Source organism: Macaca mulatta, chromosome 6 (genome assembly GCF_049350105.2).
Source record: "Macaca mulatta isolate MMU2019108-1 chromosome 6, T2T-MMU8v2.0, whole genome shotgun sequence".
In the NCBI taxonomy this organism is placed as follows: Eukaryota; Metazoa; Chordata; class Mammalia; order Primates; family Cercopithecidae; genus Macaca; species Macaca mulatta.
The window spans coordinates 166,499,254-166,522,815 of NC_133411.1; the positions used below are offsets into that span (position 1 = coordinate 166,499,254).

General features: G+C 40.4%; 1 protein-coding gene across 2 annotated transcripts in view; it reads right to left on the bottom strand.

Annotated features, from left to right (window-relative positions):
* SOX30 (SRY-box transcription factor 30) overlaps positions 1–22,515 on the bottom strand; it is a 32,503-nt gene extending 9,988 nt beyond the window's left edge. The window contains exons 1-4 of one of the 2 annotated variants that reach the window (XM_015141321.3): positions 15,157–22,515; positions 12,731–12,970; positions 10,725–10,904; positions 2,232–2,724 (exon numbers count right to left, since the gene is read on the bottom strand). In XM_015141321.3, the coding sequence (XP_014996807.3) occupies positions 2,232–2,724; positions 10,725–10,904; positions 12,731–12,970; positions 15,157–16,123 (1,880 nt within the window). In that variant the 5' untranslated portion in view covers positions 16,124–22,515. The remainder of the gene's footprint in view (positions 1–2,231; positions 2,725–10,724; positions 10,905–12,730; positions 12,971–15,156) is intronic. The other variant, XM_015141323.3, reaches the window with a different exon arrangement.
* Positions 22,516–23,562: the final 1,047 nt, after the last annotated feature.

Consider the following 23,562-nt stretch of genomic DNA (forward strand, 5'->3'; position numbering starts at 1 on the left):
TTGTTATAAAAACGACATGTAAAAATTCTTAGCTCTCAAAACACTAAAGAAGAAAAATACAACAAAGAAAAAACTAGTAACAGCTAGCGCGAGATTGTGGTGCACAGCCCATTGTAATTGACTCTTATTCGCCTATCCTGTGAGTAAATAGGGTCCAAGCATTTCCCATATTACAAAATTAATTATGTAACAAATATAATTTCCACAATTTTTGTTATAGGCCTCAAGGCTCTAACTAAGGCCAAGTGTTCCCAAATTTATTCATTTATTAAATTCAATCTACATCCTTCATATTATTCTTATATCTAGGAAAATTTTTGTAAAATTCTCCAAAATTCCTGTAAAATCCTAGATCCTAGAAGATAGCAATGAAAACAGATTATCAACCCCCCAGCCTTAAATTAAAAGTCTCTTGAGGTTTGATCCCTTGAACTAAAATACTTAAGGCCGCAAAAGATAAAAAGATTCTACATAAAACAAAACAACCCTAGATAACAAAATTCTCCCTTTCTCCCTATCTAATCCTCTGGTTCCACTTTCTTCCAGTCCTGAGCTAAGGACCCAAAAGCAGGCAATCCCATTATAAACTGAAACAACATAATATATACCTCAAAAGTTGTTTCTATTGAGGTGTAGGTATACCCTAGTGGGAAGCAGATTTGCTTGTTAAGTAAGAAACAAAAAAAGATTGGTGTTAGACACTTTAATACTCCCGTCTCAACAGAAACCATCTCTGTCTACACATTTAACAGTAATTGAAAAGTAAAGGCTAGGCCAGGCATGGTGGTTCATGCCTGTAATCTCAGCACTTTGGGAGGCTGAGGTGGGCGGATTATCTGAGGTTGGGAGTTCGAGATCAGCCTGACCAACATTGAGAAACCCCGTCTTTATTAAAAATACAAAAAAAAAAAAAAAAATTAGCCAGGCGTGGTGACGCATGCCTGTAATCCCAACTACTTAGGAGGCTGAGGCAGGCGAATTGCTTCAACTCGGGAGGCGGAGGTTGTGGTGAGCCGAGATCGTGCCATTGCACTCCAGCCTGGGCAACAAGAGCAAACCCCCATCTCAAAAAAAAAAAAAAAAGGAAAGTACAGGCTAATACCACTCTATCAGAATACTTTGAAGGGAGTTAAATTTCTATCATTCCAAAATGAAGTTACACATTTGTTTTCCCTAGATATTTCCCTATGAAAATGAATTCCTTTATTGGTAATTTACATGGGAAATTTTCTAGTTTGGTAAAAAGGGCACAAAGAGGTAGTATAACTTTGGTCTTGTCATTTAACCTAGGTAAATAAACAATTTTTCACTTAGACCAAGCGCCCTCCTCTATACCCTTGCTCTTCAAAGTGTGGTCCATAAACCAGCAGAATTGGCAATTACTTGGGAGCTTGCTAGAAATGCAAAATATCAGGCATACTATACCCCCATATAGGATACTACTATACCCCAGACCCAATGAATCAGAATCTGCATTTTAACAAAATACCATGATTTATATACACATTAAAGTTTGAGAAGCATACCCTCTATACAATAAGCACACCTCTATACATTTGACTAAACAATCTTAAGGTCTCATAGTTATTTTGCATGAAAAATTCTATCTGACAATGTTAAAGCCTATATTCTTTTTCTTATAGTTATTTTGCATGAAAAATTCTATCTGACATTAAAGCCTATATTCTTTTTCTTTTCTTTTCTTTTTTTTTTTTTTTTTTGAGATGGTCACCCAGGCTGGAGTGCAGTGGTGTGATCTCAGCTCACCGCAACCTCTGCCTCCCGGGTTCAAGTGATTCTCCTGCTTCAGCCTCCTGAGTAGCTGGGATCACAGGCACATGCCACCATGCCTGGCTAATTTTTGTATTTTTAGTAGAGACAAGGTTTCACCATGTTGGCCAGGCTGGTCTCAAACTCCTGACCTCAAGTTACCCACCCACCTTGGCCTCCCAAAGTGCTGGAATTACAGGCACGAGCCACTGCACCCAGCCTGAAGCCTATATTCTTACATAACAAGAGTCAGCTGGAGCTGAGTTAGAGCATGCACTCTCTCTAGCTCCCCCAGTCCTCACCTGGCCCTCTCCATCTATTTATGTTAACTGCTTGTCTCCTATTCAGCAGAACTGAAGAAGTCCCCTTTTAAGTATTTAAAAACAAACAAAAAATGTTGTCACAGGTAAAAACTCATCAGTTGAATGTTTAGGTAAAAGGAAAAAAAAATGTTAATTTACCTTGATGGGAAGTAGTGAGGTCCGGGTAGGAAGTAAGGGTGATGAAAAGAGAATCTTGGTGGTGTCCCGAAGAGTGTGGCTGGATGGCCAAGGGGAGGGGGCTGGTAGACATGTGGGTGTGGAATGGGAGAAGCCTGGGGGATTGGAGCACTTCTGGGACAAGGGGAAACGCTGGAATACTCCTTAGGAGGCTGGATGGTCGAAGTTGCAAATCTGGCATGGGCAGTACTTGCACTATTTGAAATCCTGTTGGTGCTCTCTAGAGAGACAGGGGTGGGTTGCTTCACAGTGTGAGTGCCTTCAGAATGCAGCTGATGAGTGTCTGTCTGGGAAGGCCCAGCAAAGCGTTGGGGCGGGAGTGCTGGATAGAGCGGCAGACTTGGATCCTGGACAGCCACCTGAGCAGCACTGGAGACGCTGGGCTGGAAAAGTGTGACAGGGCTTGGGCGCTGGACTGCAGGTGTGGGCAGCTGGATGGCAGGTGAGGTTTCACCTTTAGAAATAAAAATAGCATAAATCAAGAATCAACTGAGTCATTCCACGTTTTTCTTCTTTCAGTGAAGTTTAATAAATTGTATAAGCAGAGGCCTTCATCAACCACCTTACCTAACTGCATCATCACATCAAACCACTCTGTTTCATTTGCAGTATTTTGAACAAACTGAAGTTATCTTATTTTCTTGTTTATTTACATTTTTTGTCTCTCTCTCCCAACTAGACTCTAAGTGCCATGAGAAGAGCAACCTTTTCTGTTTTGTTTGCTGCTGTATCCCCAGGGTGAAACATTCTGTCTGGCACAGAAGAGGCCCTTAACAAATATTTTTTAGATGAATAAACAAATGAGCAAAATTATTGATAGATATACCCAAAGACTGAAAACACATAAATGTTGGTATGCATATACACATTTAAAAATAATATGAAGCTATTGACACTAGGTACCTTTAAGGAGCCATGATCTAAGACAGGGGACAGGGCAGTGGGGCAGGAGGAAAAGCTAGACTTTCATTTTATACCTACTGGTACTATTTGAATATTCTGTTTACCTAAATATATTAATCTTATTTTTAATATTACTAGGGGTTTCAGAGTAGCAGTATGGGTCATTTTTCTTTTCTTTTATAAACTTCTCTATATTAAACTAAATTACAAATGACACTTAATTTTTTTATCCAAAAAAACTTAAACAACAAAATTATTTCCCTCTATTGTATTCAATATGAATACAAAAGGAAATTTCCAAGTGAGAACAGGACTTGCCACATGTCAACCACTGGTGACAGATATAAAAGGAATACTATTGCAGCAGAGCATGAAAGATATGGCAAAATTTTTAAAGGTAGGTGAAACAATTATGTTTTAGCTTTCTGTTCCTGAAGAAGACAGGACTACTGATTGAGCTGCTAAGTGACCCAAATGACACACCTAGCCTAAATTTAATTCAACTTTCCTGATGAAAGACAGATGGATGCCACAGCAAGAGAGTCATGATCTAGTGTATTGCAATACAGTTCCGAATCCATTAATAAAGAAGATGCAGTTCAAGAAATTCTGTGGTTGGACATGTCTGTCAGAGACTGAAAGAAATGTGGATCTTTTTCCAGCCTCATCCAGGTGACTTCCCTCTCCTTCCTTTTCTCCAGATAAAGCAGATAATACCCCTCTTAAAGCAGGAAGTAGGGAATTAAAGGACATAGCCACCTGTTTGAAGATGGCCTCTGACCCAGTGAAGTAGAGAAACAGGATGTAATGATGCTGCCCTGATTCTCACCTGATGAGGTTATATGGACTAGCCCTCCTATCTATGAGGCACAGGCCCTACTCAGGCCCTTCCTGATTTATCGAGCACAGCTTAATTTCCCTTGTCCACGTTCCCTCCAAACCTCGTAAATCTATCACTTATCAGGAAATAGTGTAAATCTTTGTGATTATTTGCATGTCTGCCACCTCAACCATGATTACTAAACTGGGAGATTGAGAGCAGGAACTCTCAATTCCTATTTGTATCCCAGTATCTAGCCAGAACCTGGTTAATAAAAAATAGTTAAGAAAAGTATGAATGGATACAGCTTTTATAAAAGTTCCAAAGCCTTTAAATGAATAGGAATACTCATATAAAAGGAGAATGCTAGCATAACTGGCATCAAAGACATGTAATCAAAGATCTGAAGAGAATTCCAGACTACCATGCTATAAGCGAGACACGGTAGTGGGATGGGGTGGGGGGACTCATCTCACCTTCACTTACGTATTTTTCTATACATGCCCACTGACCACCAGACCTTGCAGCACCACCCCCACTGACACCATACCCATTGACCAGAGAGCTTGCAAGCTGTCTGAAAAAACTAAGATAAGCAGCATTCCGCCATAAATCTTACTCAAGGTAGTTAACTCTATCGCCTGCATGTGAGAATGGCCTCCTGGCGAATTCTAGAATGACAATCTAGAATTAGAATGACAATCCTAACCCCTAGGATTGTAATAGTAAAATTTCTAGGATTGAAATACTAAAATCTCCGCCCAGGGAGATTTTCTGATCATGATCAACATATGAGTTAGCATGATTCCTTACTTGTCTGCGCACCCTGCACTCCACCCTGCATATGTAATGACACTCACCTGCCTCATGAATTACGCATATCACCCTCCTTAAGACACCACAGTGCACTCCCTTGGAGAGCCAGCCAGAGAACCCTTTCTCCTGCGCTGTCTCTCTTAATGCCCAATCTTTCTAGGCATAAGCCCTAACAACCCCTGTCGAGGAAAAATTTGCCTGGTCTCTTGTTAATTTCTGTTACACTGAGAGCCAAGAACCTTGTGCCAGTAACATAAGCACTTTCAGAAACTAGAAACAGGTTGGGTGCCATGGCTCACATTTGTAATCTCAACACTTTGGAAGGCCAAGATGGGAGAATCACTTGAGTCCGGAGTTTGAGACTAGACTGGGCAACCTAGCAAGACCCCATCTCTACAGAAAAAAAAAGAACTAGAAAGAGAAGAGGAGCTTGGGAGATGGTACTAAATGTGAGTGACAGAGTAAACAATGTACCAGACACAAAAATAATACCAGACAAGGGCTGGGCATGGTGGCTCACGCCTGTAATCCCAACAGATAGATGGAGGGAGGCCGAGACAGGTAGATTGCCTAAGGTCAGAGGTTCAAGACCAGCCCGGCCAACATGGTAAAACCCCATCTCTACTAAAAATACAAAAATCAGCCGGGCATGGTGGCATGCACCTGTAATCCCAGCTACTCGGGAGGCTGAGGCAGGAAAATTGCTTAAACCTGGTAGGTGGAGGCTGCAGTGAGCTGAGATCACACCACTGCACTCCCACCTGGGTAACAGAGCACAACTCTATCTCAAAAAATAATCATAATAATACCAGACAAGACAGATTCTATCAAAGAAATAGTAAAAGTAGTTATATTTATATCTATAATTGCTACGACTACCTTATTAACTCTTTGACAGCAGAGACTATAAAAAAACTTTATATATTTTCCTAGCAGAGTTTGCCCCATAATAGGATTTAATAAACCTTAGTAGTGAAGGTGGCAGGCAAGCAGGCATACAAACGTGCCACTGGAATTCACTCAGAAGATATCTGAGATAAAACTCACTGTCACAGGGGAGATTAAACTGCCACAATTCACATATATTTACTGAATATCTTAATGGGATAAAAGTGTACTGGGAAGATCTAGTACAGGACAAGTGATTGATTAGAACAAAAAGGTTTGGTAGAATACCCAGTAAAATGTAATCAGCTTGAGGGCCGGGTGCAGTGGCTCATGCCTGTAATCCCTGCACTTTGGGAGGCTGAGATGGGCAAATTACTTGAGTCCAGGAGTTCGAGACCAGCCTGGCCAATGTGGCGAAACCCCATCTCTACTAAAAATACAAAAATTAGCCAGGCGTGGTGGCGCTTGCCTGTAGTCCCACCTATTTAGGAGGCTGAGGCAGGAGAATCACTTGAACCTGAGAGGCAGAGGTTGCAAGGAACAGAGATCATGCCACTGCACTCCAGCCTGGGAGACAGAGTAAGACTCCCTCTCAAAAAAAAAAAAAGCAGCAGCAGCTTGATTGAGAGCCAAATAATGGAGAAATATTACTAGAAAATCCATTAATTCAGTGTGTGAAATATTATGCAGTAGTAATCACAACATATATAAATTTATGATCCTGGCTAAAGAGAAAGTCAAAAAAATCTACCCTGGGGTTATTCAATTTTTGGAATATTGATACTGGCTAGGGAAAAGGCTGATAGAGATTAAAATAAAAAGTTCATAGAAAAATGGAGATTATTTTACACAACAATGCTAAAAATACAGAAGAAAGAAATGTGCCTCAAAGTCACAGTTACTATGGCTAACTGGCAAAAAATAAAAAATGATAACAAAAATAACAAACAACAAAAAACCTTCAAAAGCTTGTCCAAATGTACAAATAAGCCCAACTGCGGTGAGGCAAATGCAAAAACGTTAGGCAGTCCAAAGGAAAACAGAAGGAGCCACATCTGAGAGACCTCAAAGTCAATACCAATTGACTCTAAATATTTTTACAAAAAGGAAAGAATCAGTGGAATTATTTAGTCATTACGGTATAAACAGCAACTGAAAGAGAATAGACAGACTCAATAAATTCTTTCTACTAAAGAAGACCTTAAGAAGATTTCTGAACCCTAACTAATTTTCAAAGCAAATAGGTTAAAGATATTAGATCAACTACCATATAATGACAAGTTCAAAGAATGTTCTAATTCAATTGACAAAAAGAATATAAATAGATCTTAGATGGCATTCACCTAAGACTTTTTTTTTTTTTTAAAGGAAGAAAAAGAAAAAGAAAAAAAAAAAGACAAACCTCTGTCCAGGCATGGGTGCTCACAGCCTGTAATCTCAGCACTTTGGGAGGCAGAGGTGGGCAGGTCACCTGAGGTCAGGAGTTTGAAAAACCAGCCTGGCTATCATGGTGAAACCCTACTAAAAATACAAAAATTAGCCGGGCATGGTGGTACATGCCTGTAATCCCAGCTACTAGGGAGGCTGAGGCAGGAAAATCACTTGAACCCAGGAGGCAGAGGTTGCAGTGAGCTGAGATTGCGCCACTGCACTCCAGCATGGGCAACAGAGTGAGACTTCATCTCAAATATATATATAAATATAAATATTTAAAAATGTTTTTAAAAACCTCAAGGTAGAACTAAGAAAATTTTAGACAAAGTAGGTACAAATGGCTTCTGCCAGAGATTTTTAGAAAGTTAATATGACTTCCAGCTATTGAAACTGGTGACCTTGAGAACTCTAGCTTGGTGAGTCTATTAGCTACACCTGAAATGGTGGTGAAATCTATACAGTATGATATTAATGCGCAAAGCTTGCTACAGAAAAAGAGCAAATTGTTTCTATATGAGAAAAATCACATACCTCACTATCTTGGTATCTTTCTTCCATGGAAATAAAGCAAACATGCTTGAAAAACAAAATTATCATAACTTCATATTTAGAATATGAAATTACTTGAAACAAATAAAAAAGTATATAAATTAACATCTGCACATGACAAGATATTAAAATTATGATTCCCCAAGATTATAGCACACAAGAGATGTGCTATAATCTGTTCTAAAAGCTTCACAAATGATTTAGAATATTAAATATACAGTGAAATTTCCAAATTTGCAAGTGATACTGACTTCTCTAAGTAATATAACACCAAGTTGATGAGAACAATCTATAAGAATATATTTCAAAGCTATATGATTGGGGAATAAAATAGCAGATAAATTTCATGATTTATTATTAAGGTGTATATCTTAATAATTCCCAAATTATGCTTATAAGATAATGTTCTCTGTTTATCTTTTAAGATGCAAGAAATAATTTTGTTTGTTTTTAGAGACAGGGTCTTGCTATGTTGCCCAGGCTGGTCTCGAACTCCTAAGCTCCCAAAGCACCAGGATTAAAGGCATGAGTCACCACAGCTGGCCCAAGAAATGAATCTTTACTGACACTATATATCACCAGAAATAAGGGATACTGTAAAAAACAAAACAAAACAAAAAACTAAGCACAAACAAAAAAATAATTGTTGTCTTAGATTTGATTACTGTTGTGCATAGCTCTGAAATGCTTCCTATAATTCTACCTACCATACTTAAATACAACATCATGGAGAAAGAACCCTGCCAACATTAGAAAAAATTTTCCAGTTTCTACTCAACCCTTATCTTTGCTCAGAATGGCATAAAATTAATATATCAAATGTCAGCTGCTTCAAATAAGAACACTGTTAATTCTGTTTCTGGGAAGAGAAAATATACAGCATTTAACAGTGGGTAGAAGCAGATGTAAGTGAGGTCTTGGAAAAAGGGATAAAAAGAAGAAACTTATATTATGAAAACAGAAATCATAACATAACACAGGCTGGGCATGGTGGCTCACACCTGTAATCCCAGCACTTTGGGAAGCCGAAATGGGTGGATCACTTGAGGCCAGGATAACATGGTGAAACCCCATCTCTACTAAAAATGCAAAAATTAGATGGGCATGGTGGTGTGCACCTGTAGTCTCAGCTACTCGGGAGGCTGAGGTGGGAGAATTGCTTGAACCCAGGAGGCAGAGGCTGCAGTGAGCCGAGATCGGGCCACTACACTCCATCTTGGGTAATAGAGCAAGACTCTGTCTCAAAAAATAAATAAATAATGTAACAGAAAAACAAGGTAAGCGGAAAAAGTCATAATTAAGCCTGGGTTGAAATACAAGATTAAAGAAGTCACTACCAAATAGTGAAGACTGAGAGTGCCTGACTGTGCTAGGAGAGAATAGGGCTATAGGATCAGCTTTCTGCATCTCTCTCTTGAGTCTAGACATCTGGAATGTAGCTTGTTGCTATCAATTGCTAAAATGATACATTAAAAACAACAACAACACTGAAAATGTCTAAAATTCTAGTAAGTCAGTTTCCAAGGTATCTAAAACTCTCAGCTCATATGGGTGGCTTTATTACCAGAAGGATTTAAACAGGTTAAAAAAAAAAATAGAAAAAGCAGGTTTAAGCAGTCTTAGTAGTTTCAAGAATGTGGGCCAGGTGTGGTGGCTCACACTTATAATCCTGGCACTTTGAGAGGGCAAGGTGGGTGGATCACTTGAGCCCAGGATTCGATACCGGCCTGGGCAACATGACAAAACTCCATCTCTAAAAAAATACAAAAATTAGCCGGGCATGGTGGTGTGCACCTGTAGTCCCAGCTACTAGGGAGCCTGAGGTGGGAGAATCGTTTGAGCCCAGGAGGACAAGGCTGCAGTGACCTGTGATCCTGCTACTGCACTGCAGCCTGGGCAACAGTGTGAGACCCTGTCTCAAAAAAAAAAAAAAAAAAAAAAAAAAGTGACAGCAAGTAGTGAATGTATAAAGCTCTCCTTTAAAAATGGTTAAAACATGTTCTGGGGGCCAGGCATGGTGGCTCATGCCTGTAATCCCAGCACTTCGGGAGGCTGGGGCGGACAAATCACCTGAGGTCAGGAGTTCCAGACCAGCCTGACCAACATGGAGAAACCCCATCTCTACAAAAAATACAAAATTAGCCGGGTGTGGTGGTACATGCCTATAATCCCAGCACTTGGGAAGGCTGGGGCGGGTGGATCACCTGAGGTCGGGAGTTCCAGACCAGCCTGACCAACATGGAGAAACCCCATCTCCAGAAAAAATACAAAATTAGCCAGGTGTGGTGATACATGCCTATAATACCAGCTACTCAGGAGGCTGAGGCAGGAGAATTGCTTGAACCCGGGAGGCGGAGGTTGTGGTGAGCTGAGATTGCACCATTGCACTCCGGCCTGGTCAACAAGAGTGAAAACTCTGTCTCAAGAAAGAAAAAAAAAATGTTCTGGAAAAACAAACCAATGATGAATAGCCCTATAACAAGTTATTAAGATATTAGCTTCTCAATTTTTGGTTCTTAAAATCAATAACAGGAATGTAAAGAACTCAGAGGAGACATTTAGAAAGATTAATATAATGAACCAAACAAATATTTGGTAGAAAATAGATTACTTCCACTGCTTTTCTAGAGCAGTGAGAGAATGGTCTCAACAAATCAGCATCATTACTAAGTTCCAGGACAGGATGCCTCATACCCCATTATCAAGACATTCTTTCATGCTGTTAGTAAAAAGACTCTCCTTTTTCCTATTGAATTACCTCAGTCATTTCCTGCATTATCTGCCTAATCTATGGGCCCATCCTGATTTGCTTAAAAGGTCTGAGGTTTTACACATGGATTATTTGCTACTCTGGCAGACTCTGGTTTTGATGTCTACTGAAATTTTTCCTTCTCCAATTTAATGTTCTCACTTTCCCTCTTCTTTTTTTTCTTTAATATTGTTGTTCCAAATTCTTAAGACTAACAGAAAGAAAACTTCAAACTTGAGGTAAAATTTTCTTGCAGATATTTAAAAAACAGTAATCTACAATAAAACTAACTCACCAACTGGATGAGTGATGGGATTCTGTAGGCTGGGAATTACCACAGAGTATGTAGGTGAGCGATAAGGATAAACTGTTGTAGGATTTGTAGAGATGATATTCTGTGTGGTACCAGAAAATACATTGGAAACACTTAGAGGGAATCGTTTTCGCTTCCCTGGACGAGGCTGATAAACCCAACCTATAGAAGACAAAATATGTTTAAATGTGTAGCCTCTATTTAGCCTTTAAATAATTTTTTCATACTAAAATGCAAAGCACTTTAAAGTGTTTTTAAAACAAATTATTGTCTAAAGTATCTTTTCCAGCTCCGGGATATTATTTCAGTGAATGACTTCTCCACTGTGTATTTTAACATACATATCCAAATAGCTCCTGACTAGTGGCCAATGTTACAACTCATAATTGAAAGGAAGAGGGTCAATTTTTTTTTTTTTTTTTTTGAGACAGAGTCTTGCACTGTTGCCTGGACTGTAGTGCAATGGCGCAATCTTGGCTCACTGCAACCTCTGCCTCCCAGGTTCACGGGATTCTCTTGCCTCAGCCTCCTGAGCAGCTGGGATTACAGGTGCACACCACCACATCCGACTAATTTTTTGTATTTTTAGTTGGCCAGACTGGTCTCGAACTCCTGACCTCGTGATCCGCGCGCCTCGGCCTCCCAAAGGGCTGGGATTACAGGCGTGAGCCACTGCACCCGGCCAAGGGTCAAATGTTTTATAACCAATGACACAGAATGAATCTGTAGTAGAGTCAACATCAAAACCCCTGTACTTGAATCCCAAAGCCTTTCCTCCACCTTATCAAACAATGCCTCACTATGACATTATTCATCTCCTCATTTCCTCACTTTCTGTAAGATACAATTGTCTGTATCTTACAATGCAATAGTCACTAATAATCAGTCACTTTTTTTTTTTTTTTTTTGAGACAGAGTCTTGCTCTGTCACTCAGACTGGAGTGCAGTGGCAAGATCTCAGCTCACTGCAAGCTCTGCCTCCTGGGTTCACGCCATTCTCCTGCCTCAGCCTCCCCAGTAGGTGGGACACAGATGCCCACCACCACGACTGGCTAATTTTTTTTTTAAATGTATTTTTAGTAGAGATGGGGTTTCACTGTATTAGCCAGGATGGTCTCGATCTCCTGACCTCGTGACCCACCCGCCTCGGCCTCCCAAAGTGCTGGGATTACAGGTGTGAGCCACGGCACCCGGCCGATCAGTCACTATTTTTATGCCTAGTTCAAGAAAAGTCACTCTCCTAAACTCAGCAATCTCCAAGTCCACAAATAACTCAATTTCTTCCAAAGTCAGACCAGTGGAACTATGGCATTTGCAGCCACTGTGTAATCAGAACAATCACTGGTTCCCTACAGCTGCTGCCTCTGACCTTCATTCCTAGAACCTCTCTCCCAATATTTCAGAAAATAGTAAGTTTTGTCCCACCTTGCACAGACATGCTGGCCATACTTGCATTTTCCCAAGCTTAATCCCTACATTCTCACTGCTAGGGAGAAATCGGATTTATTTCACACTATATCATGACAGGGCTAAATCTGTCAATCAGAAGGCAGGACTTTGTTCTGACAATCATATGTTAAAACAGAATATGGTGACAATCCCTGCATTCTCATTAAGTGTAGACTGCATTTTTTTCTGTTGCTATCATTTTAACACTTCTATAGTTTACTTGCAAAATCATAGCCTAAAGCTTTCGAGATGTACTTTCATTAAATTTATATCTATCTAAATCAAAATCACAATGAAACTGAGTGTCCTCTGATTTGTATGGGTTGGTGAATATGAAATCAGATATCCCTTTGCTTGGTTCCACTTAAGGAAACTCATGCCCAGTGTCATGTCAATTGTTGTTATATTAGTCATTATTCTCTTTTTTGTACATACCAGAAAAAAATTATACATTTTTGTCTTTCAAACTCAACCTACCCTAATCTTTAACTAAATAAATTCATGTAAAAGAAGTAAGAGGCATTATTTCATTTGATTACCAGGAAATTCCTCTCTGTGCTTTTCTTTAATCTTTTGTGCTTCATCGTAATAGGGTTTCTTTTGTTCTTCACTAAGTTTGTTCCACTCTAACCCAAGCTGGACACTGATTTCTGCATTGTTGGCTGCTGGGTTAGCTTTGGCTAGTGCTGGTCGGTGGATCCTTGCCCAAACCATAAATGCGTTCATGGGTCGCTTCACATGACCATTTCTGTCCTTACTGAAGGGAGTGTCTGGTATGCCTACATGACAAAAATTAAGAGGCTAAATTAATGTGCCACACACACACACAATTTTAAGGTAAAGTGCACCTCCATCTATACTTATTTTTGAAATATGTGGAGGAAATACACACTTCAGTATAACCAAAAAAACCTGCCAGTATTCCACAATTCCTTACATCCCCTGAACTCGCCATTCTGAACTGTAGTTTAGAATGACTCCTTTTCCTCAAAGAGAATAATACTGTTGAAGATACTGTGGAAATAATCATGTTGAAGAGAGTAAATTGTTGGCTTATTACTTCTTTGATCTGTATTATTAGTACCTCTAACAATAATTAACATTTAGTTTATTTACCAATAAAAATATTCTATCATTAAGGGACAGGAACCATGCATGACTTACTCATGACTATAATCTTAGCTAGGTAGAGGTTCTCTAAACATTCACAGGAACTCATCTACATGCTGCTCTTGTGTCCTTTCAAGCAAAAATATTTATCAAACTATAATACTATATTAGTTGTATTTCACTATGAAGATGAAGTTCCTACCAAGTGGAATCATCAACACTAGTCCCGTGTACTGGGAGAAAAATGAGAGAAAACAATAAAAATAATTTTTTGGGTCAGGCAAGGTGGCTCACGCCTGTAATCCCAGCACTTTGGGAGGCCAAGGCAGGTGGATCATGTGAGGTCAGGAGTTTGAGACCAGCCTGGCCAACATGGTGAAACCCCATCTCTACTGAAACTACAAAAATTAGCTGGGCGTGGTGGCTCATGCCTGTAGTCCCAGCTACCTGGGAGGCTGAGGCAGGAGAATCGCTTGAACCCAGGAGGTGGAGGTTGCAGCGAGCTGAGATCACGCCACAGTACTCCAGACTGGGCAACAGAGTGAGACTCGGTCTCAAAAAAAGTTTTTTGGAAGTCACAGAAGGCAGATGCAATGGCTCACATTTGCTTCTGACCTTCGTTCCTAGAACCTCTCTGCCAATATTTCAGAAAAAAAATGAGAGAAAATAATAAAAGTAATTTTTTTGAAAGTCAGAGAAGGCAGGCACAATGGCTCACACCTGTAATCCCATTACTTTGGGAGGCCGAGGCGGAGGATTGCTTCAGCTCAGGAGTTCAAGACGAGCATCTCTTTTTCATAAAATAAAATTTAAAAGAAGAAAGTCACAGAGCCAGTTGAAATTTCAACAAAGGAAGCTATCAAATTCACATCTCTCATGTATTTCATCAAAAATAACTGTCCATAAATTTATATTTTAGGATTGCCTGATATATTAAAAATTTCTTTAAAACACTAAGGATGAAATAAGTAGTATAAAGAAAGCTTTCCCTTTCTTTCCTTTAGAAAACAAAAATCTAAAAAATACTAAAGAGAAAAGCAACAGAGTGGAGTGGAGAGGAAGAATCAACACAGAAAATTTAAAAAATAAATAAAGAAAATATGAACCAAAGATTAATATGACTTTCCAAGATGTTCATTGGCAAAGTGTTCTGTGTGAACTAAATCGTAAAATAAGAATTTGCTAACTTTATATCTGGAAATACTGGATAGAAATAAAAACATCTATTTGTACTTGTTACCGCTACAACTAGTCATTTCTTTAAAAACAATATTTATGGCTCATTCTACCGTATTCTTTTCAGTATTTCTATAAGTCCTTACCTTTCAGAGGAATAAACACTAAAATATTACATCGAATCACGTACTGTTTTCTGCTAGAAGAATGTTTACTGTTCATTTTTAAAGATAGCCTCTATAATGGATATAAACTTTCCTATTTAACTATAATCCCTTTTTTCATTAAACACCATAATTTCCTCTATATCTTGACACATATAAAAGTACTGAGCTATTATAATACAATATTTTTAATCTTGATTATTTGTAGCATATAAACTGAGGGCTCTGTGCTGTCTAGAAAATACCTCTATTTTTGTGTACAAAAATTAGTCCTATCTAAATACTGGGCCTTAAAATCGATTTTTTAAAAAATACTTGAGAATCTTGAAGGCATTCGTGTATTTTACTGCTACATATACAAGTCGATCAGAAGTGATAACCTGTGCAGACTCTGCCCTGAAAATAATAGGTTCCATGACTTCACTTTTGTAGTTTAGACTTGGGAACTGCTGACAAAACAGCTATGGGCAACACAGGTGCAGTTTTGAAAACCCGACTCCCCTGCTGTCTAATACCTGCATCTGAGGGCAACACGGTGAGCGGGACATCTTTCGTTTCGATTTTTACAGAAGGCTCCAGTAGGGACTGCATTTTAATAGGCACTGGTGTAAGGGGGACTTTGGTCAATCTTATCAGCTCTGAAGGCGGAGCTCCCTGAAACTGGATCCGGGCCCCAGGGGGGACCGTGTGGAGAGTCAAAGGGATCCTGAGGTCTTGCTGGTGCGGCCCAAAGGCACCGGACGTTGGGGCCAAGATGACCTCCGCGCTGCCATGAACTAGGCCATTGGACGCGGGCTCCGCGTCGAGCCTGCAGTCCTCGAGGAGTCTCTCGGGTTCCTCCGTTTTGATCACACCTTCTCGGATGGCCGCCGGGCTTTTGCCATCCCCGCCTTTCATCGCGTCTCTCATGACCTCCTCGGCCTCCAGCTTGCCCTTCTCGTTCCCTCGGAAGTAGGCGAGGGCCGGTCCCGGACCTTCCAACTTGACCACCCTGGAGGCTCTAGGACCGGTCTCGACGCCCCCACGAGGACCCACTGACGGGTCCAGGCCGGGCCCCAGCTCCTGCTTCTTGGCCTTGAAGTGCAGCGCCCGGGGCTGCACCGGGTGCAACTCCGGCCTGGAGGGGGCGCCCTCGGACGCTGACGGCGGCGGCAGGAGCCGAAGGTCGGGCCTGAACTGCAACAGCCGCGCCTGCGCGGGCGAGGCAGCGGCTTCCTCGTCCCGGGCCTGAGGCTGTGGTAGCAGCAACACCTGCTCTGGCTTCACCTGCAGCAGCCGCCGCACCGCGGGCGGTAAGCCGGACGCCACGGCCTCCCCGCACGACGAGGCCAAGGTCGCACTGGCGGCCGCGCTTAGTGTGGGAGGCGACGGAGGGGGCTCCACGGCCGCTGCCCAAAAGGTGGTGCCCTCGACCGGCAGCAGGGGCGGAGCGGGACGCAACGGGCGCTGTTGAGGCTGAGGCTCCGGTCTGGCTCTCTCCATGGGGGAGGGGGACGCCCCGGCCTGGATTGTGAGCTCAGCCGTTTGTTGGCGACCTTCCCCCTCCCCCTTTCGGTTAAGACCCTTGCAAGGCCTTTGCTACCCAGAACCCTACGCGGTTCAAAACGCAGCTGTCTGTTTGGGCCTCACCAATCACAAGCGACCGATACCCCTGGACGGCCAATCACAGGCGGGTTTTCCGGCTCTTCCCGGTCCCTACTCTCGCCTCGTGCTGAGTCCTCGAATCACCTGCCATGGCGGAAGCCGCCGCACTTGTTGCCCATTTTCTCTGACTCTCCCTCTCTTGTGGAGTTCTCTCCCCGGCCGTTGTCTTTAGTTATCCCTACCCCGCCCGGAGCTGCGACAATGGCGTTGCCCAGGAAACGCTGCGCTTCCAGGCCACTGACGTCCAGGGAATAAAGTCTTGCGTCACAAGGCGGGCGACGACTTGTGGGCCCGCTCTGTGCGGAATGAGTTATCTGTCGGCCCTGAGTATCACCAGGGCTTTTGTATCACCAGGGCTTTTGAATCTTTGCCAAGGGAGAATGGTGAAGATTTTGCAAATTATCAATAACCCATTAGCTGATCTTGCTGGGGAGGCTTTTCGACTTTGTGTGATTATTGTGCTAAAGTTTCAGTTAATCACCAGGCCCTGTGGTCCTACTTCCAAAATATTATACATCCCAAATTCGTCCACTGTTTTGTGTTTCTACCTGCCATTATCCTGTTGCAGGCTCCCACCATCTTTCACTGGGATACTGCCTTAACCCTGTACATAGTCTCCCTGTTTGTCACTCTTGCCCCACTACACTCCAGCTGCCAGTGATCTTTCGAAAGCGCAAATCTGAGGTTGTCACACTTTTCCTAAAGCTTTCCGTGGCTCCCCACTGATCATGTGATGAAAGTCTAAAATTCTTAGCAAAGCCTTAAAAATCCCCCCAATGGCTTGGGATCTAACCTACTACTACTACTACTATTAGATTGGTGCAAAAGTAATTGTGGCTTTTGCTCTTAAATAGTTACTGAGTCTTTGGGTTTCAGCCACATTGGCCCCCTCATCATTCTCTTTACTGTGGGCGCTGTAAACATGCTCAGCGTGCTACTCTTTCCTTTGTGTCTCCTTAATTCCTCCTTCCCATTTTTCAAATTTCAGCTTAACTGGGACTTCTTCAAAGAAGCTTTTACTGACTCTGAAAATCAGAGCAAATCTTGGTCTACTTATACCTCTATCACTTCATTTGCTTACCACGATTTGTAATTAGAATTTTTATGTGATGATTCTACTTCCTCTCTCACTTGACTATAAAGTCCTTGAAGGCAGAACTGTTTGTGTTTTGCCCATCACTGAATCCCCAATGCAGATCATTGAGCCTGGCATATAGTACTCAATAAATACTTGTTGAATAAATAACTGAATAGCAACTGTAATAGGGTAATAATAAAATAGTAATAATCACTACCTGTGTTAAGGGCTTACTCTTATGCTAGACACTCTTCCAAATCCTTTCCGTGTTTATGCTTCTCCTTTTATTAGGATTGTGTTTATTTCCATTACACATCACCAAGAAAAACAAAAAGAAATCCTGTATTAACATTTGTTGCATTTCTAAATGACATTCTGGCCAAAAGCTATAGTTTATCTTGACGTAGATGATTTTTGCAATCAAGACAAGTTATCACTCAAAGAAAACCACTCCAATTCTTTGTCTAATCCTCTGGTAACAAATGTGGTCAATAGGAGTTCTTACACCTGGCAGATAGACAAGGGCAATGGTTTTCAAACTTTTATCTCAAGAACTCATTATACCCATAAAAACTATTGAAGATCAAAAAAAGATTTTGTTCACGTGGATTTTATCTATCAATATTTACCGTGTTGTAAATAAAAACAAATGTTAAAGATCATTACCAACTCATTTAAAACATCAACAATAAAACTGTTATGTGGTAACACGTTTTCATAGGAAAAAAATATATTTTACCCACATTATGCTCACAAGAGAACGAAGTGAAAAGAGCAAATATTACATTAGGATTATTATGAAACTAGTTTTAACCTAGCCGACTCTGAAAGTATCCATCCCCATACCACATTTTGAGAACCACTGTACTAAGGTTTAAATGGGAGAGGCAACTGTATGCATGAGCAAAAGCTGATAAAAGAGGCAAATAAATTAAGTTGTCAGAGGTGTGTGAACCAGAGCAACTCCATCTTGAGTAGGTGCTGGGTAAAATGAGGCTGAAACATACTGGGTTGCATTCCCAGAGAGTTAAGGCATTATAAGTCACAGGATGAGATAGGAGGCTGGCACAAAATACAGGTCATAAAGACCTTGCTGATAAAACAGGTTGCAGTAAAGAAGCTGGCTAAAACCCACAAAAACTAAGATGGTGACGAGAATGACCTCTTGTCGTCCTCACTGCTACACTCACACTGGCAGCATGACAGTTTACAGATGTCACTGCAATGTCAGGAAGTTACCCTATATGGTCTAAAAAGGGGAGGCATGAATAATCCACCCCTTATTTAGCTTATCATCAAGAAACAACCATAAAAATGGGCAACCAGCAGCCCTTGGGGTTGCTAGATCTATGGAGTAGCCATTATTTTATTCCTTTACTTAATAAACTTGCTTTCACTTTACTCTATGGACTCGCTCTGAATTCTTCTTTGTGCGAGATCCAAGAACCCTCTCTAGGGGTCTGGATCTGGAACCCTTTCCTGTAACATCTTTCTGGTGACCCAGATGGGATTATACTGCGTAAGGCCCCAGTAAGTGGCAAGGTCCTATAACATCTTTCTGGCAACTATGGAATGGACTATAGTATGGAAACCCTGACCCAAAGGCTAACTTTGGGTAAGTGTTGGGGTCTGGTAACGTCTTTCTGGTGAACCCTAAGGGGACGATACTGACGAGACTTCTGACTCAAAGGAAATAGACTACAGCACTGATTGGACAACTTTGGGTAAGTGGTGGGGTACCCAGATAAAGAATGGGATTGGGTTAGAGGCCCAACTTAGGAGGGTTAGAGTCCCTTCTAAGATTTAGGGGGCTAGAAGACCCTCTCAGTAAAGTCCCTTTTGGCTAAGAACAGATTCGGCACTACAGGATGTTAACTTCTATTCTCCTTGGAATAATTTGCCTTGTACTCTTTGCTGACGGATGTGGGTGACAGGGTTAGGCAGGTACAGGATCATGGGACATGAGGAGATTTTTCCTCCCATAAAGGGAAAACTTGAGAGCCGATGGGACTGCTGGAAAACATCCCTTCACTACTGAGAAGTGACCACCTGAACTCTTCACTGTCGCTGCAATGGGTGGGTCTTTGTATGGCTTCCCTGAACACCTGGCCTTCCCCACCTTGCCTCAGGCAATGCTATCGTCTCTCTCTGTGCAAACTGGTTGTAGGAATGGTAAAAATCACTATTTCTTACAAAGTTTTGATTAATGGAAGAAAGGATTTGTGAGGCTAGTCTTAAGCTGTAGCCAATCTGGTGTGTTTCCTGTGTCATTCTGTATTATTCTGTCATAAAGAGGGGTACCTTAGGATAGAACATGGACTTAGGACATCTTTAAGCCTGCTGTTCAAGATGGCCCAGCAAACTGGTCAGTTACAAACTTTGGTGCAGGTCCCCCAAAAAAACTGGATGAGGTTTCCCTCTTGTCTTGTATGTCCTTGGGAGCTTGACCTTATAACGATGTGGCTGTGCTTCTCTTTCACAGTGGTGGCCCGGGTTCAGGGTTCAATTCCCATCTTAGGAGATGAGTCCTTTATCTTCTGTCAGTTTGTGTATTTATGTGTATAATGGGTGTGGTGTTTGTATATAAAAGAGCTTTGATTAATTGATTAAAAATAATAAGTGCTTAAGTCCTATTTTTGTAAGAAAAACTAAATGTATAATGCCTTTTATTTAGTTAATGTGACTTAAGTAATCTTTGAGAAATGAAGACAGTTTTAAAGATTACTGGTAAAATGAAAATATCTTAAAAATGTAAACATTTGGTCTAAATTATGCAGGTCAGATATTAGGTTTGCTAAATGCTTTAAGGTCATAAGCTGCTGCTTTCATTTTGAAAATTGTTCAATTTACCTACTTTGATGACATTAGAGTCTAGATAAGACCTGGAGACATGTGATGTTAGCCATACCCCCGGCAATGCGAGAAAAAGTCAGACCTTATCTGCACTTGTGTCTGTGTCTTAGGCTCCACACCTAGTACATAATTAAAATGCTTACTAACCAGGGATTTCACCAAAAGTAAAAATCGCTGAGAGTTAACGTTGTAACATGTAATTGAGACTACTGAAGAATAGTTCTACACATAAGGTGTGTAAGGAAAGTGAAATGTGCTTTTGGTAAAAGATTATTAGAAGTCATGGGAATGTAAATTTTCTTCCTTAGATTAAATGGTTAAATTATTGTTTTAAGTTAGATAGAATGAAGCTGAAGGTTTAAGCAAGTTTTGGAAAGTTGTGAAAAATTAACTGTAAGACATTCTGTGTGTGAATATATTGACTAAAGTTAAAGGGGTATTCAGTTTTTCTATAAATTAAGCATTGGAATAAAAGCACAAGTTTTTTAGAGCAAAAACCTGCTATAATTTGCTCCTTAACAAAAAAAAAAAAATGAAGGGTTATAAAAGGTTTGTGAAAATCTTACCTAAAAGTCAAACTCATTAAGATTGAATACATTTGTCTATAACGTTTTATAAAGAATGGGGTTTGTCATCAATAATGCACTAATGCAACAGTCATGTTTGGCTTATTTGGTACAAAAATCATACAGGAAGCATTACCAAATGTAAAATGGTGTTTAGATTTTGGGGGGCTGTAATTGTATAAATGTATTATTGGTATATATCCAAAATTATTTTTAAAAGTCTTATAATTCTGATATGACTTAGTGTATATTATGAATAATTATAATTGTTACATAAAATCATTGTATACCACAGAAGGAAGCAAATTTCCTTATCAATTGTGACTTTAATAGTGGCTGTCCTAAGATTTTTTGTCATCCACACACAATTGTTGTCTTGTTTTAATCCTCTTCAAAAGTTGGTTTATAATCAACTATAGAACTCTAACAAGTGTTCTTCAATGCAGGTTTCTGATAACTTTGGAAATTGTGATATTAAAATAAAGGAAAACACTTTCAGAATACTCATGGAGAGCTGAAATGTTCAGGCATATCAAGCAGAACAGAAGTTAACTGAATTGACTGAACCAATAGAAGACTAATCATTTTAGCTTTGCTTAAAATGCTGCTGATCCTTTGTTTTGTTTTTCAGAGTCAAGGAAACTTATCTTTTGAGCTATTTGCAGCTCTTAGCAGTTGAGTAAAGTATATTGCTGTGAATAACATTTGAAGTGTATTTGGTTCTCTCAACCTAATTTCTCCAGAATTTGGAAACTGTTTGTGAGTATTCTTATGTTATGGCAATATAGTTATTTGCATAACTGAAATAAGAACCTGTTTTCTTTTGCAACAGGACACAATTGGAAACACTGGATATTTTACCAAGGCTTTGACTGGAATGGCATGTTTTCTTTTAAGGAATCAAACTTGTCTTGTAAAGCTAATAAAAGCCCCTTGGGGAATTGACCTCAGACCTTGTCTACAACAGCCACTGTACAGGGTTTCTGACCTGTGGTAAGTAAAGAATGTCACTTTCTAACAGGTCCAGGATCCCCAGGTTATCTTGGGACCCTGAGCAGGGGAATTTACTCACCTCATAGGTATTTGAGGTACAAACCTATGGCAGGGCTGGGCTCTAAAAAAGTCTTAGATTCCTTCTATGGAATAAAGTTCCATCAAAGCCAATTTAAAAAGAGTTTATGTAAAAAATAATTATTCTTATTGCACTTTATACAAATAATCAGGCCATGTATAATAAAGCAAATCAGACTTACCATGATTTGTCTTTAGTAAAAATGGGACACTGGAGAGAAATTATGTTTCAAAAACTGTGGTACACTTGTTATTAAATTCTAGTCTCATCAGTTGTTTTTAAGTTTGTTTCTGCAATTTAGACTAACCCTGCTTATTCCTGTGAACCAACTAGTGACATCTGACTGTTGCTCAGAGGAAACAAGAGGGATGGGTAATGTAAAATCTAAATCAGCATTCTAATTCTGAGCACATATTGGAATCAGATAACAACCCCATGTCAGCTTGGTTCCAACAGGTGCCCAGTTCATGGAAAGCCCTCTAACTTAGTTTACTTGGAATAATTTTATTTCTTTTGCTTTACTGTTGTGGAATATATTGCTGTTGTGCTATTTGTGTTAGGATAAGCTTACTCATTTTCTTAAGTTAAACACTTATGAATCTTCCAAATATCACCTTTTGTCAAAACTCAGAGTCATTAATTGCCCTCACCATACTGATGCTTTCCGACTGAGCTCCTCTCTACCCTGAATACAAGAGACTCTCATAGTTAGGCAGGAATATCATGGCTCCTATTCATCATGAAGAAGTTACAGAAGATGAATTTTCAACTCTCTGCAACCCTTAGGATTAAAATTATACAAACCCTTAGGATTAAAAAAGGGAGGGGTAATGTCAGGCGTGTGAACCAGAGCAACTCCATTTTGAGTAGAAGCTGTGTAAAATGAGGCTGAAACCTACTAGCCTGCATTCCCAGACAGTTAAGGCATTCTAAGTCACAGGATGAGATAGGAGGCTGGCATAAAATACAGGTCATAAACAGCTTGCAGATAAAACAGTTTGCAGTAAAGAAACTGGCTAACACCCACCAAAAACTAGGTGGCGACAAAAGTAACTTCTTACCATCCTCACTGCTACACTCCCACCAGTGCCATGATAGATTACAGATGCCATGGCAACACCAGGACATTACCCTATATGGTCTAAAAAGGGGATGCATGAATAATTCATCCCTTGTTTAGCATATCATCAAGTACTAACCATAAAAATGGGCAACCAGCGCTCTGTCTACGGCGTAGCCATTCTTTTATTCCTTTACTTTCTTAAACTTGCTTTCACTTTACTCTATGGACTCACCCTGAATTCTTTCTTGTGTGAGACCCAAGAACCTTCTCTTGGGTTCTGGATCTGGACCCCTTTCCTATAACATCTTTCTGGCAACCGAGATGGGCCTGTAGATATTCCCAGTAAGTGCTAGGATCCTGTAACATCTTTCTGGTGACCATGGAATGGTCCCACTATCCTGTGGAAACCCCCAACCCAAAGGCTAACTGTGGGTAAGTGGTGGTGTCCAATAAGAAAGTTGGTGTTAATTTTGTGCAAGATTTCAGTTCATATTCTGATTTCAATTATCAAAATGTAATTGACAGTAGATGCATGGGTTTCTTTCTGAACTCTCTGTTCTGTTCCTTCCATTCCTTCCATCTATGTACTGTAAACCAAAAGTATCTGCCTCAATCAATTTAGAAGTTTATTTTGCCAAGGTTAAG